General features: G+C 34.7%; 1 protein-coding gene across 1 annotated transcript in view; it reads left to right on the forward strand.

The window, feature by feature from the left end:
- Positions 1-14,640, forward strand: part of HERC2 (HECT and RLD domain containing E3 ubiquitin protein ligase 2) — a 223,597-nt gene that overhangs the window by 80,706 nt on the left and 128,251 nt on the right. The window contains 7 exon segments of the mRNA XM_020992762.2: positions 1,045-1,273; positions 1,424-1,548; positions 4,354-4,532; positions 9,802-9,986; positions 11,540-11,695; positions 12,208-12,393; positions 14,242-14,412. Of these exon segments, the coding sequence (XP_020848421.1) occupies positions 1,045-1,273; positions 1,424-1,548; positions 4,354-4,532; positions 9,802-9,986; positions 11,540-11,695; positions 12,208-12,393; positions 14,242-14,412 (1,231 nt within the window).

Below are 14,640 nucleotides of genomic sequence, written 5' to 3' on the forward strand. Positions count from 1 at the left end.
ATTGATTTTATTTGGAGGCATATACAATGCTGCTTTTTTCCCTTCTGAAAAGAATTATTGTTCTTTAAAGTTTGCAAATTGTTACCTTCACAATAACCCTTTGAAGTCAATAGTTGTATATATTGGTCTCTCAGAAAGGGTAATTGAGGTTAGAACATTTAAATGATTGCCCAAGTTCATATGGCTAGAATGTGGCAGAGTTGGAATTTGAACTCCTTGAGGGATTCCATGTTTTTTCTACTGGGCCATAATTTCCTGTCTCATAGACAGGATATATTTATCATAAGGTTAGAGACTTGAATGTCAGAAATTACTAAGTGGCATGATTTGACCCACAATTTGACTTATCCTGGGTATTTTGAGGTGTTTATATCAGGGTTATTCTAATTTAACCTTAACAGACATTAAGTTCCTATCAAAGCAGCTATCAAAAGCCACTATATGCAGACCACTTTTCTAGGTACTGGGAGAGATATAAAAATTAAATGAGACCTAATCTGTAATCTTATGGTGTAATGGTATGATAGACAAAAATAAATAAAAATGAAATATTATAAGACCATAAAGGAGGCATAAAACAAGAACTACGTAAGGTCTGAGAGTGAGGAGAGATTGTTACTGCTGCAAATGGGTGAAAAGTATAGAAAACACTTTATGGAGGCGATGACATTGAAGGAATCAGTTAACGTATGAAAGTAGTTTTAAAATTCATTTATTTTTATTGGAAGCAGATGGAATACAAGAACATGAGATTTGTTGTTAAAGACTGAAGTTCAAGGACCTCCTCTAATGCACCTAAGCTTTGTGATCTTGGGCAGGGCCCTTTAGCTCTTAAAGCCTCAGCTTTCTGATGTGTTGTAATGTAGGGAAATGATAGTTGTGAAGAAAGTCCTTTTTAAACTGTAATGTGCTATATGAATATAAATTATTGTTTTTATTTAGATCAACATTATAATAAAATTTTACTGTGTTCTTAAGAATTTTTATGATAGATTTCCATTTAATTGTTCAAAGTATGAGTGAAATTAATTTACTTTCTTTCAGTTGCATGCTGCTATTAGTCACCAGGTTGATCCGGAATGTCTTGGATTGGGTCTGGGAAGTGTGCTATTGAATAGCTTGAAACAGACAGTTGTAACACTAGCAAGTAATGCTGGAGTTCTTAATACGGTGCAATCAGCTGCTCAAGCAGTACTACAGAGTGGATGGTCTGTGCTGCTTCCTACAGCAGAGGAGCGAGCAAGGGCTCTTTCAGCTCTTTTACCCAGTGCAGGTAGGCTTGCAAATAGGTGTGGGACTAAGGAAAAAAAGGAATAGATACAGCAGTCTTACAGTCCTACCCTTCACCCCCACCCCCCACCCCCCACCCACCCATGGGAAGTGATTTGCTTTCATTTCAAGTCTTCCTTTTTTTTTTTTTAAGTTTCAGGAAATGATATGAATGTAAGCCCAGGACGTCGGTTTATGATTGATCTTCTTGTAGGCAGTTTGATGGCTGATGGAGGATTAGAGTCTGCATTAAATGCTGCCATCACTGCAGAAATTCAGGTATAATCTGACAATAAACTTTTTTTTTTGATATGCCACATGTGCACGTGTGTATGTGTGTGTGTGTGTGTGGTATGCATGTGCACACACATATACACACATACAAGTGAGAGCTTTTTCATGAATATGTGTTTGTTTTATTCCACGAATTCTTTGAATTTGGCATCTTTTAGTCATTAGTATGAATTGTACCCAGTGACTCATACTTTTACAAGTATTCCTATGAAAGTATACATTTAAGTCTCTTATGCTTACAAAATTATAAAATAATACATTTATCACAGTGGGAGAATACAAATATGCAGATCATTGTTCTTTAATATAAGAATTTGCTTAGATAACTACTTTGCATAAAAAATTGAGCTTTAACATTGTCTAATAATCATATACATTATAGTCAGGTAGAAAAGAAACACACAAGGAAGGCGAACAGTGCTAAGGCTCAAAGGAGAGAAAACACACACAATATTGAGGACAAAAGTGGAAGCTTCAGCTTGTAGTGAAAGATACTCCTGGAAAGTTCCCAAGGATGCATTGGATCATTTGTTCTGGGGTGTATTGTAGCTTTTGTTTGGGTAGAAAAATGAAATGTGTCTTATTGGTTTGATCTCCAGAAAAATATGAAATGAGAGAGAGATTGAGAAAGAGAGAATATGTCACCCTACCTAAAATAAGCAGTAGTAAGAGAAAAGGACCACATCCTTTCAAAAAACAAACAAAAAAATTTACAACATACTACTCTGAAGTGTTTATATTTTTCAAAATGAGGAATATAGTGATATTAGCACTCTCAATTTTCCACAGTAGGAAGAGGAACACCTGTGGGGACCTGACATGGAGGATGTTCTGTCAAGTTTATTAAGGGAATTTGTTCTGTGAAGTTTGGATTCAGTTGAAGGGCTGCACTTCAGGACCTAGAGGGCCGCATGTGGCCTTGAGGCCTTAGGTTCCCCACTCCTGTCATAAGGAATCCAAAAATCTTTTTTAGTGAAAAAGTTTTTACTTTGTGTGAAGTCTAATTGCTGTCATTGAAAAACACTTATTAAATAACTTCATTCATTTGTTCATCTATTTATTTAATCTATCTATCACTGATATTTGAACCCAAGCAGGGCATGGTTTGGAACATGAGGGAAAGGTGTGTGAAATGGTTCCTCTATTTAGGAAGCTTGCAGTTTGCCATAGAAATTCTTAGGAGTATAATATAACTTCTCACTGGGGTGATCAAGAAAGGATCTGTAGAGGTAGTGAAATTTGAGTTGGACTTTAAAGAATGGAGTAAGTTTGGGTAAGAAGATACTAGAGAGGAATACAATTGTGTAAGGAAGAAGAGAGTTGAAAAGAATAGAGTGGGTTGGGGAATGTGTAGTTAACTTTGGCTAATGCATAGAATACTTGCAAGAGATAGTAGGAAAGAAGCCTGTAAAGCTTCATGTATCAGGGCCTAATTTTGGATGACCTGGAATGTAAGGGTATGAAATTTATATTTTATCCTGTAAGAAACAAGGAACCATTAAAGGTTTTGAGCATCTGATTGACACAAAGAAAGCATTGCCTTAAGATAAATGTGAGATTGAAGAGATTGGAGGCCTGGAGATCTGTTAGGAGTACTGCTATAATTTGGCATGAGCTTAATAAAGGTCTTCATTTAGATGATAGCAGTGGAAACTTAAAGGAATGGAGAGCCGTGAGAGAGATTTTGAAGAAGACTTTCATAGGACTTGGTAACTGCCTTGATGGAGTTACGGGGGGAGAAAGAAGTAAAATATGAGAGAAGTTGCGAACTGGATGACTGAAATAACAGTAGTACAATTAACAAAAGTATTATAGTGAGAAGATGTGGAACTATTTGGGAGTGGGAAGGGGAGAAATTGAGCTTTATCTGAGACAGATTGTTTTGATGTGTGAATGGAAATATGTAGCAGGTGTTTGGAAATATGGAACTGGAGGTCACAAGGAAGATTGTGACTAGAGATTGATAATTACCTGCATAACTGAAGCCTTAAAGATGTAAAATCTTGAGACAGAATAGGTAGACAGAGAAGAGAAGAGGGCTAAGGACAAATTCTTGGGGGACTATTCACACTTGGGAGACAGGGAAGAAAAGAGATCGTAAAAGTCAGAGGTAGTTGTAAAATCACAAGAGTATAATATCTAGGAAATTAATGGAGTAGAGAATTTTGGAAAAGTGGTCAACATTGCTGAACATGTGGTCAGCAGCCAGTGAAGAGGACCATGAGGATGGAGGGAAAAAACCTTAGAACTTGGTAATTAGGTTACTGGTAACCTTACAGAAACATTTTTAGTGGAATATTTGGGAGAGGAAAATGACAGGAGATCAATATATAAGTGTAGATAGCTTCTTGAGAGAATTGTCAGTGAAATAAGGAGAGAAATAGGATATTTTCTAGTTGGTTAATGTTGAGTGAGGGAAGATTAATTCTTCAGGTTTAAGGAGGACTGAACTTTTTTATATATATAGGAGAAGAAGTCAGTAATGAGGGAGAAACTGACAGTGTGAGATTTGTCAATATTGATGGTACAAGGTCTCATTTTATTTGGGGCTTTAGTTTGGCCTAACTATACCATATCAAGGCAGTTTATTTCTGCGTTGAATAATTTTGTTAAATTTGTTAATTTTTCATTTCCTTTAGGAATTATTTAGAATCTTTCTATGTCTTCTTGTTTGAGCTATGAGAATCCATAGTGACTTGACTCTGCTGATTTCTTTCATAGACTGCTTAAGAATCTTATTAGTTTGCCAACAAGACACCTATTAATAGTTCCCTTCTTTTTATGTCGTAGGATATTGAAGCAAAAAAAGAAGCTCAGAAGGAAAAAGAGATTGATGAACAGGAAGCAAATGCTTCAACACTTCATCGGAGTAGGACACCATTAGATAAAGACCTTATTAATACTGGAATTTATGAATCTGCTGGAAAACAGAGTTTACCTCTGGTTCAACTAATACAACAGCTCCTTAGGTAAATAGTCTTTGAAAAGTGTGATCAGAAAGATATCCTATGAAGCTTGGTGTGAATAATTGTCTCTACTAAGCTTTTTTTCTTTCTTCCAAGAGTATCAGATAAAGACAGCTACTTCACGTCCTGTGGGAACAGTGGGCAGATTTAAAATCAGCATCACTCTTCTGTAAATTTTAGGGTTGAGGTGAAGCAAGAATAAATATATTGGCCCTTTGCTGCTCATTAAGAACATTGGCTCAAGCAGTCAACCAAAGTATCAACCAAAGTAACTTAGATCATTCCACCCATTAGAAAGATTATGGAGGTACATTTTTATGAAATTGGAAGTTGTGAGGGAGGTTACCTGGTGGAGCAATAGGAGTGGAGTAATAGGCAGAAATGGAAAAGATCTAAAATAACAAATGTGGATGGTACCTTTGTCAAGGACACTGTAGGAACAGAACCTAGGAATAATTCTAAGCTGTTCCCTGAAAACCTGTTGTGCTTCTAAGGTCATGAATGCCAGTGAAACAGCAGAAGTTCTCCTCTGATTATGTAGCAGTACTGTAGTTAAGCTGTTCCTGGAGTACTGAGTGCTGTATATATTAAAGAACTCTGGTCCCTTCATGTTAAGGAAGACGTAATAAACAAGGAGTAAAATCTCAATAAAGTGATCCGTATGACTGACTAAACAAATTTAGAACTTTTGACTTGGTGAGACAAGACTAGAAGGGGTTTGGGTGACTAGTTACAATTAGGGTTTTTAATTATAATAATAGCTAATATTTATATAACACCTTAAGGTTTATAAAGCAACTCACCAGTATTGTTTCATATTTTAAAATTATCTATGTGGATAGATTGAATATAGCTTGTTCACCAAAGTGAGAATGTCAAAAGTGTGCAGCACCCTTTGCAGATTGAAACAGAAGACGTTTTACAATTAGTACTTATCATACACACTGTACCAGCTACATGGAGGAACTCAGACAGTTTTTGATTAATTTTGACTCAAATGAAAAACTTGGGTACAGTGGTTAGTAATCCGAAAAATAAGTCCAGAAAGGGTGAGGTAAGTTTGATATTACTTAGGGTGAAAATTCCCTCCTTCAGCATATTCTTTGGTGCCACTATTAGAGGCTCAGTACTGAATTTAATGGGTCTTTGGTTAATTGATAAGAAATCTTTATTTATATCGTAACTTCCCCAGATCTCACTGTATCTTTGCATTGAACTTTTAGGATGAGAATTGGCTACCTTAGCTACATACATTGATGCTGTTTGCACCCCCCATTTCTTGTGTAGTACTTTTAGGGACATGCAGTGGAAGAGGGTGTTCATTAACGTGACCATTCTAATGTCAGCATTCCCTTCCAGTTTACATACAATGAAATTATTGTAGGTATTGTCAGTGAAATAGAGATGCTTATGTGAGATTGTTATTGAATACTTAATCTGTTAGGTGATAAAATATTTTCCAAACTTTAGATGAAAAATTTAAAAAAATTAAAATATATTTTATTTTGCCTATCATTTGGAAAATTTGAGTTAAGAAACATTGCCGCCAAAATGGAAAGTAATTTGAAAATAGTTTTTTTTTCTTATGACAATTGCTTTTAGGAGGCCAATAATTGCCACCTGATTTTGAAAACAAGCTGCTAGAGATTGAAGTGTACTTTTAAAAAAATTCCTTTTTTTGATTGTTTCATTGTGTATGTAGGTGTGTCACAGCATAGCTAACATGGAAATGTTTTGCATGACCTCAAATGTACAGTCAACATCAAATTGCCTGCTTTCTCAAGAAAGGGAAAGGGGGAGAATTTGGAACTCAATTTAAAAATTGTTAAATTTTTTAATGTGTAATTGGGAAATATTTAATGAAATAAATAAAAATAACTAAACAAAAAGAAAATAAGCTGCTAGGTGAAATATATAGTCTCTATGCTTTAATGGTGAAGCCTTTCTTGATTGTAAATTTTTATTAGGGTCCTGAGGAAGGAGACTGAATTTTATTCTTAGAAAAGATGATCTTTTTCCAAGTTATTAAATGTTAAGTGTGACTGTTTTAAGTATAGCAAAGTTTATTTTTAAACCACAAAATAATAGGAAATACCTCATCTTATGTTTTATCAGAAAGTCCAAGATTCTCAATTCCACTCTTAAATTTGTCCTAAGCAAGTCAACAAATTACATTTTTAGGGTCATACTATCCTGTCTAGTCGGGAAAATTTTAGTGCCAGGTACAGATTCTAACGGTTGTCCATAAACAGGAAGATGAGGCCTTACATACTATTGTTCAGCATTTCTAAGAAGTGACAGTCGTTATGGTCAGATAAGACTATTTCTCAGACATCCATCTATTGTGGCTTGAAAGTGGACAAGAGGAATCTTGCTGTCTCTCATTCTTATGCTTGTTTTCTTACAGTTTTTAGTTTTCCTAGACTTAAAACTCTGAGTGATCCTTTCAGCAGAAGTATTCTCAGAAATGCTGGTAGATTTCTCAAGAATGCATGTGGCGTTAGCATATAAAGTGACTAAAAAGTTGTAGCAAATATATGCTCCTTAACCTGGATGCCTTACAGTGGATAGATCACTGTGTTCCATTTTCTTGTCTCATGCTTGCAGGTGTTGCCTAACTAAGACTGCAGACTTCTTTAGATAGTTGATGAGGTCAAGATAGGGAGTGCCTTAGAGTTGTGCAATAGGCAAACTCACCTACTCTGGGAGTAATCCTCACCAATTTCCCCTCTTGATCTGTGTGAATGCAGTCATTTTTCTAGAGTTTTCTAGAGTTTAAGAAGACAGAGATTAACTGGGTTTGTTAAAAACTCCTGTTCTCTTGTGAAACTTAGAGATAATACGCTGTTTTTGTGACTTATACCCAAATGAGAAGGTTCTATGGAAACAACATTGACACTCCAGGGTAGACAGAAGGATGGCCAGTGTTTTGGGGTCTAAGGTTATTGTTAGACTGTTCAAGAATATTTCTTTGAGTTTAAAACAAATAATAATTTGTTCTTTTAATACAGAAACTAGTGAATAGGTCAGATTGCTAGCATTAGCTACTGCTGCTCCCTTTATAGGCTAATTCTGTTCCTGATTTTTGCTTTACTTTTGGCCCATTTTTTACTCACCTTGATTGTACATCATCCCTTCCCTCCAGTAAACATGGTATTATTTCTCCCTATCACACAACTTTAATAAGAGGGTATTTGGCAGCTGTGCATTGCAAATGTTAACACTAATAGTACAGCTATTATTGTTTCTATTTCAAAACCTGTAAAGTGGGTAAGAAAATATAAAGATAGATTTATATGAAAAATAATATGAAAATTTGAGTCTTTTTTTTGCTTCACAAAAGTATGAAATCCTTAGGGTAGGTAAACTCTGCATAATCCTGATTATTCCTATCTCTCAATCCCCTGTCTGGCTAGTTTTCATATCTTGTTGATTCTAATTCACATTTATTGCATCTGTCCCCTTTTTCCCTGGGCTACTAACCTAGTTCAGGCCCTCTGTGACCTGATGGCTGACTACTGTAACATGCAACTATTTGCTTTTGCTTTGTCCAGCCTTTCCATTCTCTGCTGTCTTCTGCACATAGCTTCCAAATTGATATTCCTAAAGTACTGATACAAAGCCATGTCACTCTCCTTCACAACAAAATTCAATGGCTCTCTTTTACCTCTAAGATAAAATGAAAAGGCCATTGTTTGCCATTTAAAAAGCGTTTGAGAAATTTGTTCCAGCTTACCTTTCTAGAGGAGGGGTTCTTAACTTTTTTTGAGTTGTGATCCTCTTTGGCAGCCTACTCAAGCTTGTGTGGATCCCTTCTCTGAATGGTGTCTATTGCCCAGTTGTCTAGTTGAAGGAAGTACTAGATTTCAGTTAGAGGTGACAATAAAGATGTGATTTTTTTTTCCTGTCTAAGTTCATGGATTCCCCTGAAATCTATCCCCAGACTCTATCCACTATCCATTGACACTAAGTTGAGAACTTCTGTTGTAGAGTTATTTTATGTGACTCCTCCTCATACACTCTGTAAGCCAGACTTTGTGACTTGCTGACTGTTTCCAAGCCTTTTCAGAGGCTGCCCCCTGTACATGAATGCCCTGTCTCTTAACTTCTACCTCTTAGAACTTCTGGCTGCGTTAAGATCTTAACTGAGGTGCCAGTTCCCACAAGAGATTTCTAACCCCCATCAAAATTACTATGAATATGTTTAGTATCCTTTGTGTTTCCTTTGTGAATGTTGTGTCCCTTCTATCTCTTACCCCTAAGTAGGAAGGAAGGATTATTCCTTTAGGGAAAGGAATGATTTTATTGTATCCCCAGTGCCTAATTCAGTGCTTTATACATGAGGCACTTATTAAATGCTTTATGAATTGAGTAAAACCAGCCAGGCTCTGCCAGGATATTTACAGTTATTTGATTCATAAAGAACTGTTTTGGGGAATGTGCTATTGTAAAATGGTGTCCTTTTATTTCTCAATCTCACAGGATGGGAGAATTGGTGAGTTAGAATATGGAATATTTTAAGTTTGTTGAATGATACACACATTAGTAATGATGATTATAGGCTCGTAGGATTTAGAGCTGGAAGGAAACTTGGAGATTAATTTCAGTCCCCTCATTTAAGTTGAGGAAACTGATAATTACTAGAGAGGTTCATTTACTTACCCAAACTTACTCAGGTAATAAGTGGCAGAACTGTAATTCAAATCCGTGTCTTTTGACTTCAAATCCAGTACTCCTTTACTGCATGAAAAAACCTCAGTACTAATTTCAAAACTTACTTTTCTTCTGACTTCACAGACCCTGTACTGTGTAAGTTTTCTGTAGTGCTTATAACAGAGTATAGGGCCTTGGACAAATCACTTACCCTAAACTCTCAGTGTTCCATGCAACTTTTTAAGTCTAAGAAAGTTGCAGAGCAGTGCCAAAATGCATTGGTAAGAGGGAGTTTTCATGCTAGGATTTGCCTGTGCAAATGAAGTAACAGCCTTGGCTTAAAAAAAAAGTCATAAAATGTTGTAGCAGTAATAGCTATAAACAGTTTGGTGGTCCACAGCATTCTCTTTGATAATGGTTCAGATTCTAATATCAATTTGAGATTGCTTGGTGAAGGAAGTTACTGCTATTTCTTTTCAACTCATATAGTTAATTTTTTTTTAAAATTGCCAGTCTATTCTAGAGTAGAATTTTATGATGCTTTTCAGAGAATATCATAGCCTTTTTTTTTTGCACAATGTAATAACATTTTAAAAAACATCTTTTTCATTTCGCTTAGAAATATCGCTTCCCAGACAATAGCCAAATTGAAAGATGTTGCACGTCGAATTTCATCCTGTCTTGACCATGAGCAATATAGTCAAGACAGATCTGCTTCCCTGGATTTGTTGCTTCGTTTTCAGCGTTTACTTGTCAGTAAACTCTATCCAGGAGACAATGGTGGTCAGGTCTCAAATTCCTTTAGTAAGTAGCTTAATTTTTTAGTGATATTTAAGGTGTCTGTTATCTATACTTTTCGATTTGAACTTGGATGTTCATATTAAATGCTGACTTAAAATTAATAACATTATTTTCTTCTCAGTTTTCCTATTGAACATATCTTTATTAAAATCATTGAACATTTTTATTTAATTGTGCTTTTAGACCGAATACAGATCAAGTCAGAGAATACAGGTTTGTACTTCTTTAGTAAAATTGTTATTTCAAATTAAGTGTAGTAAACTTATCAGAATTATAATATACATACTAGTGTCAGAACATTGGAACTATCATACTTAGGAAATAAGGAATCATATAAGTAAATTGCTCTATCTCAGTAGGCTGAGGCTTGCTGCATTTTTTATATTTTTGAATCTAAGTTCGTCTGGTTCTCTGTGAATAAGATTGGCTTTGTAAAAGGTACACACACACACACACACACACACACACACACACACGTATGTATGCTACAACTCCCCCTCCCCCACCCTCAAGTTAACAAAACAAGATTTTGTAAATAGGAAAAGATGACATCTAATTGAAGATAGCTACTGGTTTTGACGTGGAAAACAACAATGGATTAAAAAAAATTAGAATTTTTTATGAAAAAAAAAACCCTGTTATTACAGGTTAGCAATTTAAATAATTTCATCTAAAGTATAAATATTTTCAATGCTCAAAAGAATTGAGACTTTAAAAAAAGCACACATTATTATATGCCAGGAAATCTGCTAAGCACTTTACGAATATTATCTCATTTGAACGTCCCAGCAGATTTGGGAGGTAGTGCTATTATTATCCCTATATTATAGTTGAGAAAACTAAGGCAGACAGAGGGCCAGCAAGAGTTTAAGGTTGGATTTGAACTTAAATTTTCCTGACTCTAGGTCTAGCCCACCATTCACTGTACTACCTAGCATTTTTGGGAAAATTGCCAAGAATTATTCCTATTTACTAACTTAAATTGGAGAATTTGGAAGTTATGTGTTGCAAAACATCTGTTGTTCCTTTTATTTAGCATTTTAATAACTCTGTCCTAGGTATTGTATAGCTAAATATTTAACTGGATTGGTCATGTGATCTGATACATTAAGAATCCTGACCATGTGATCTAAGCATATAGATAAGACCTACGGGATAGGGAGAATAATTAGGTACTAAACTTAAGTTGATTACTAGAGTAGTAGATGAGAGGAGTACATAGTACAGAAGTTCTTAACTTGGGGTCTGTTGATCCTTTGGAGATCCTTGGATAGATTTCAGGGGGTTAAAGAACTTAAGTAGGGGAAAAAACCTACATCTTTATTTTCAAAAACCTCTAACTAAAATTTAGCGTATCTATCAATTATGAATACTCTGAGAACAGATCCATTGGTTTTATCAGACTGCCAAAGGAAGGTCCATGACATAAAAAAGGTTAAGATCCCCTTAGAGAATGATGGTAAAACTTTAATTAATTATAAACAAAGCAGCATAATATAATAACGAATAAAATGCAATTTGAAATAGAATCCTTAATTGTGTAATTTTTCTTCAAGGTCCTGAGCTGTTAGGAGTTGGTTCTTTACTGAAAAAATATACAGCTCTTTTGTGTACGCACGTTGGAGATATACTGCCTGTGGCAACTAGCATTGCATCTACCAGTTATCGACACTTTGCAGAAGTATCTCGTGTTGTGGATGGTGATCTAACAGGTAGTTCTTTTAATAGATGAATGCGATTTTTGATTGCTTAAATTTCGACTAATCTCAGCATGTCTTTAAATTAGAGATTGATATTAATTTTGAATTTTGTTACAGTGACAAAAGACTATCATTCCTGTTAGAAACATAAGAAATTTTGATATTGTGACATACAGCCTCTGTAGAATTTTTTTTTTGATGAAATGGAAAGAAATTATTGGTTGGAAATTTAACCTGATGCCTTTTTATGATGAAAAGAGTACTGATATGCTCTTAGAACTTTCAGGATAGATGACATATTTAATAGATGTGATTTTTGAAGGAAATTATTTAGGAAAAATATGTTCTTATAGCTTTGTAAAATAAAAATTCCGTACTTTTAAAGTATCAAATCATGACAGTGAAAAGGGAACAGAATCTAAAACCTGAGGTGTTTTTTAGTAACTCAATTTAAGGGATACTTTGAAATAACTTTTGTCTTAAAATATTACCTTAGAGCTTACTATATTTTCTTTTTCCTTTAGGTGTTCTCCTTCCAGAGTTGATAGTATCTATTGTCCTCCTCCTAAGTAAAAGTCCTGGATTAATGCAGGAAGCTGGGGCTATTCCTCTCTTGGCAGGCCTACTGGAACATCTGGACAGGTTTAACCATTTGGCACCAGGAAAAGAGAGAGATGATAATGAGGATTTAGCATGGCCTGGAATAATGGGTATGTTGTTTTAACTTAAAGTATTCACAGTCAGAAATGTAAGAAACATCTTACTTTGTTATTTGTCATAAAAATCTTTTGTTTAGAAGTAACATTCTAGATACTGGATTTTTTCCCTTGCTTTTTTGTGCAAGGATTATTGTGAAGAGGAGATTGATAAGAAGAATTATTGTGATTATTGTGAAGAGGAGATTGATAAGAAGTAATTTTTCTGTCCACAAAAAGGATAGTAAGAAATAAAATGATTTTTAGTACGGGATTAGAACTTTATACTATGTGTGTATGAATAATTTCTGTTAGTTTTGTCAAATAGTGGAATAGATTAATGAGAGAGTCTGAAAATGGGAAGAGTATGAGGCAGCATGAAAATGTAACAGAAGGTATGGGATGGTTTGTTTTCAGAGAAATAATAGATTCTTTGTTTTAGAGCATCTATAAGATACAGTCTAGCGTAGATATAGAAGGAGGAACTAGGCGGACTCCAATATCTCTTTTTACATGCTCTGTATTAATGATAGCTACTAATCTTATCTTTAACTGTCCAGATGAAATTGTTTTTCTTTGGAATGAAGCTTGTGGATTGATAATAGTTCCATTCTCTGAATCTTTTGATTACTTTTATTATTTTCATCTTATTAGAGAAATTGTGTGATTTGGTGATGAAATTCATTCTCATTATATTTGCTACTTGAAATATAGATGTATCCATTTTATTATTTATACTTTTTGTGTGTTCTAAATTGAGGTCACACGTCTGGGTGATGGAGAATCAAGTCTCATGGACTTAGGGACATAATAAAATGTAAAGACACAAGAAGTCATAACCTAGATTTATAGTTCACTCATCTTGGTACATGATCTTGATTATTTTCACATTTGGTGCTAGTTAGGTTTATGTATTTACTTTTACTTAATTCCTCTTTAATTATAGGGTACAGCTTAAAAAGTTGATGAGATTAAATTTGTTTCTGAAAAAAAATGCTTGTCTCAGAATCAGGGATGCCAGAAATTCAGCATTGAGGTCCCTTTTCAGTGTTTATGATTTTTTCCCTTTGGCAGTCTCATTTACCTGCACTGCTTCATTTATCATGTCTATGTAAATGACTTATAAGAAAGCTTTGACTGTTGTCCTGAGCAGCAGACCCTTACCTGCATGTCTCACTTGTATCTCAAGTTTGTCCAAAATCAAATTACATTTTTGTTTTTCCAAAAACCTACTTTTCCTTTTGACTTAGTGGCAATGTCTTTCAACTAGTCTGTTGTCTTTGAAATCTTAATATAAATATTGACTCTTCTTTTTCCTGTACTTGCTGTATCCAGTCAGTTAACAAGTCCTGTCTGTTGTCTCCATAACATCTGTCATATCTGTCCCCTCTTCTTATCTAATTGCCACTGTATCAGTTTATATGCTCATTGCTGCCTTCTTGGACAGACGTTCTTTTATCCATTTTTGTTTTTCTCATACATAGACTTGATTCTGTCAGTCTTTTTTTTTTTACATTTACTTTTGGAAACTTTAAAGACTTTCAGTTAAATTTATTTTGTAAATAATTAACATGTCCAAAATTTATTATAGTCATTTGGAAAGGAATTTGTGTGTATTTTATTTCTGTTTTCCTTTTCATAGTACTTTATGGCTAGTTAGCACTGCTGAATACTGCAGCATTTATTTCATTGTTTTCTATGAGAAGTTCTGTTGACCAATTCTAGACCATTCCATTACCATTTCTCCCCCTCAATTTGCTATTTTCTTTTTTAATGTCAGTTTCACGATGAAAATATAGTGGGTGCATCTTAGCAATGAGAGATATTTTACCACATATTTTTCTTTTCTTACTCCCTGTTCAGGGTCATTTTTTACAGGTCAAAGTTGTAGAAATAATGAGGAAGTAACACTTATACGTAAAGCTGATCTGGAAAACCACAATAAAGATGGAGGCTTCTGGACAGTGATTGATGGGAAAGTGTATGATATAAAAGACTTTCAGACACAATCTTTAACAGGCAATAGTATTCTCGGTAAGACGTAATTTTTAACTTCATAATCAGAAATTGTATCAGCTGTCATTTTATAGAAAACAGGTTATTTACTTTGTAGATCATCTAGTACACCTTGATGTGTCCATGGCTTTAGAGTATTTATGCAGTGCCAGCCAAATTGGGGCTAAGCACCTCTCTCATTATTCTTCATTCATTCATTCTTGAGTTTACCTTAGCCTTAATTAGGAAGAGACTTTAGATGCTCCC

This window comes from Phascolarctos cinereus, unplaced genomic scaffold, assembly GCF_003287225.1.
Source record: "Phascolarctos cinereus isolate Bilbo 61053 unplaced genomic scaffold, phaCin_HiC Scaffold_726;HRSCAF=1367, whole genome shotgun sequence".
NCBI lineage: Eukaryota > Metazoa > Chordata > Mammalia > Diprotodontia > Phascolarctidae > Phascolarctos > Phascolarctos cinereus.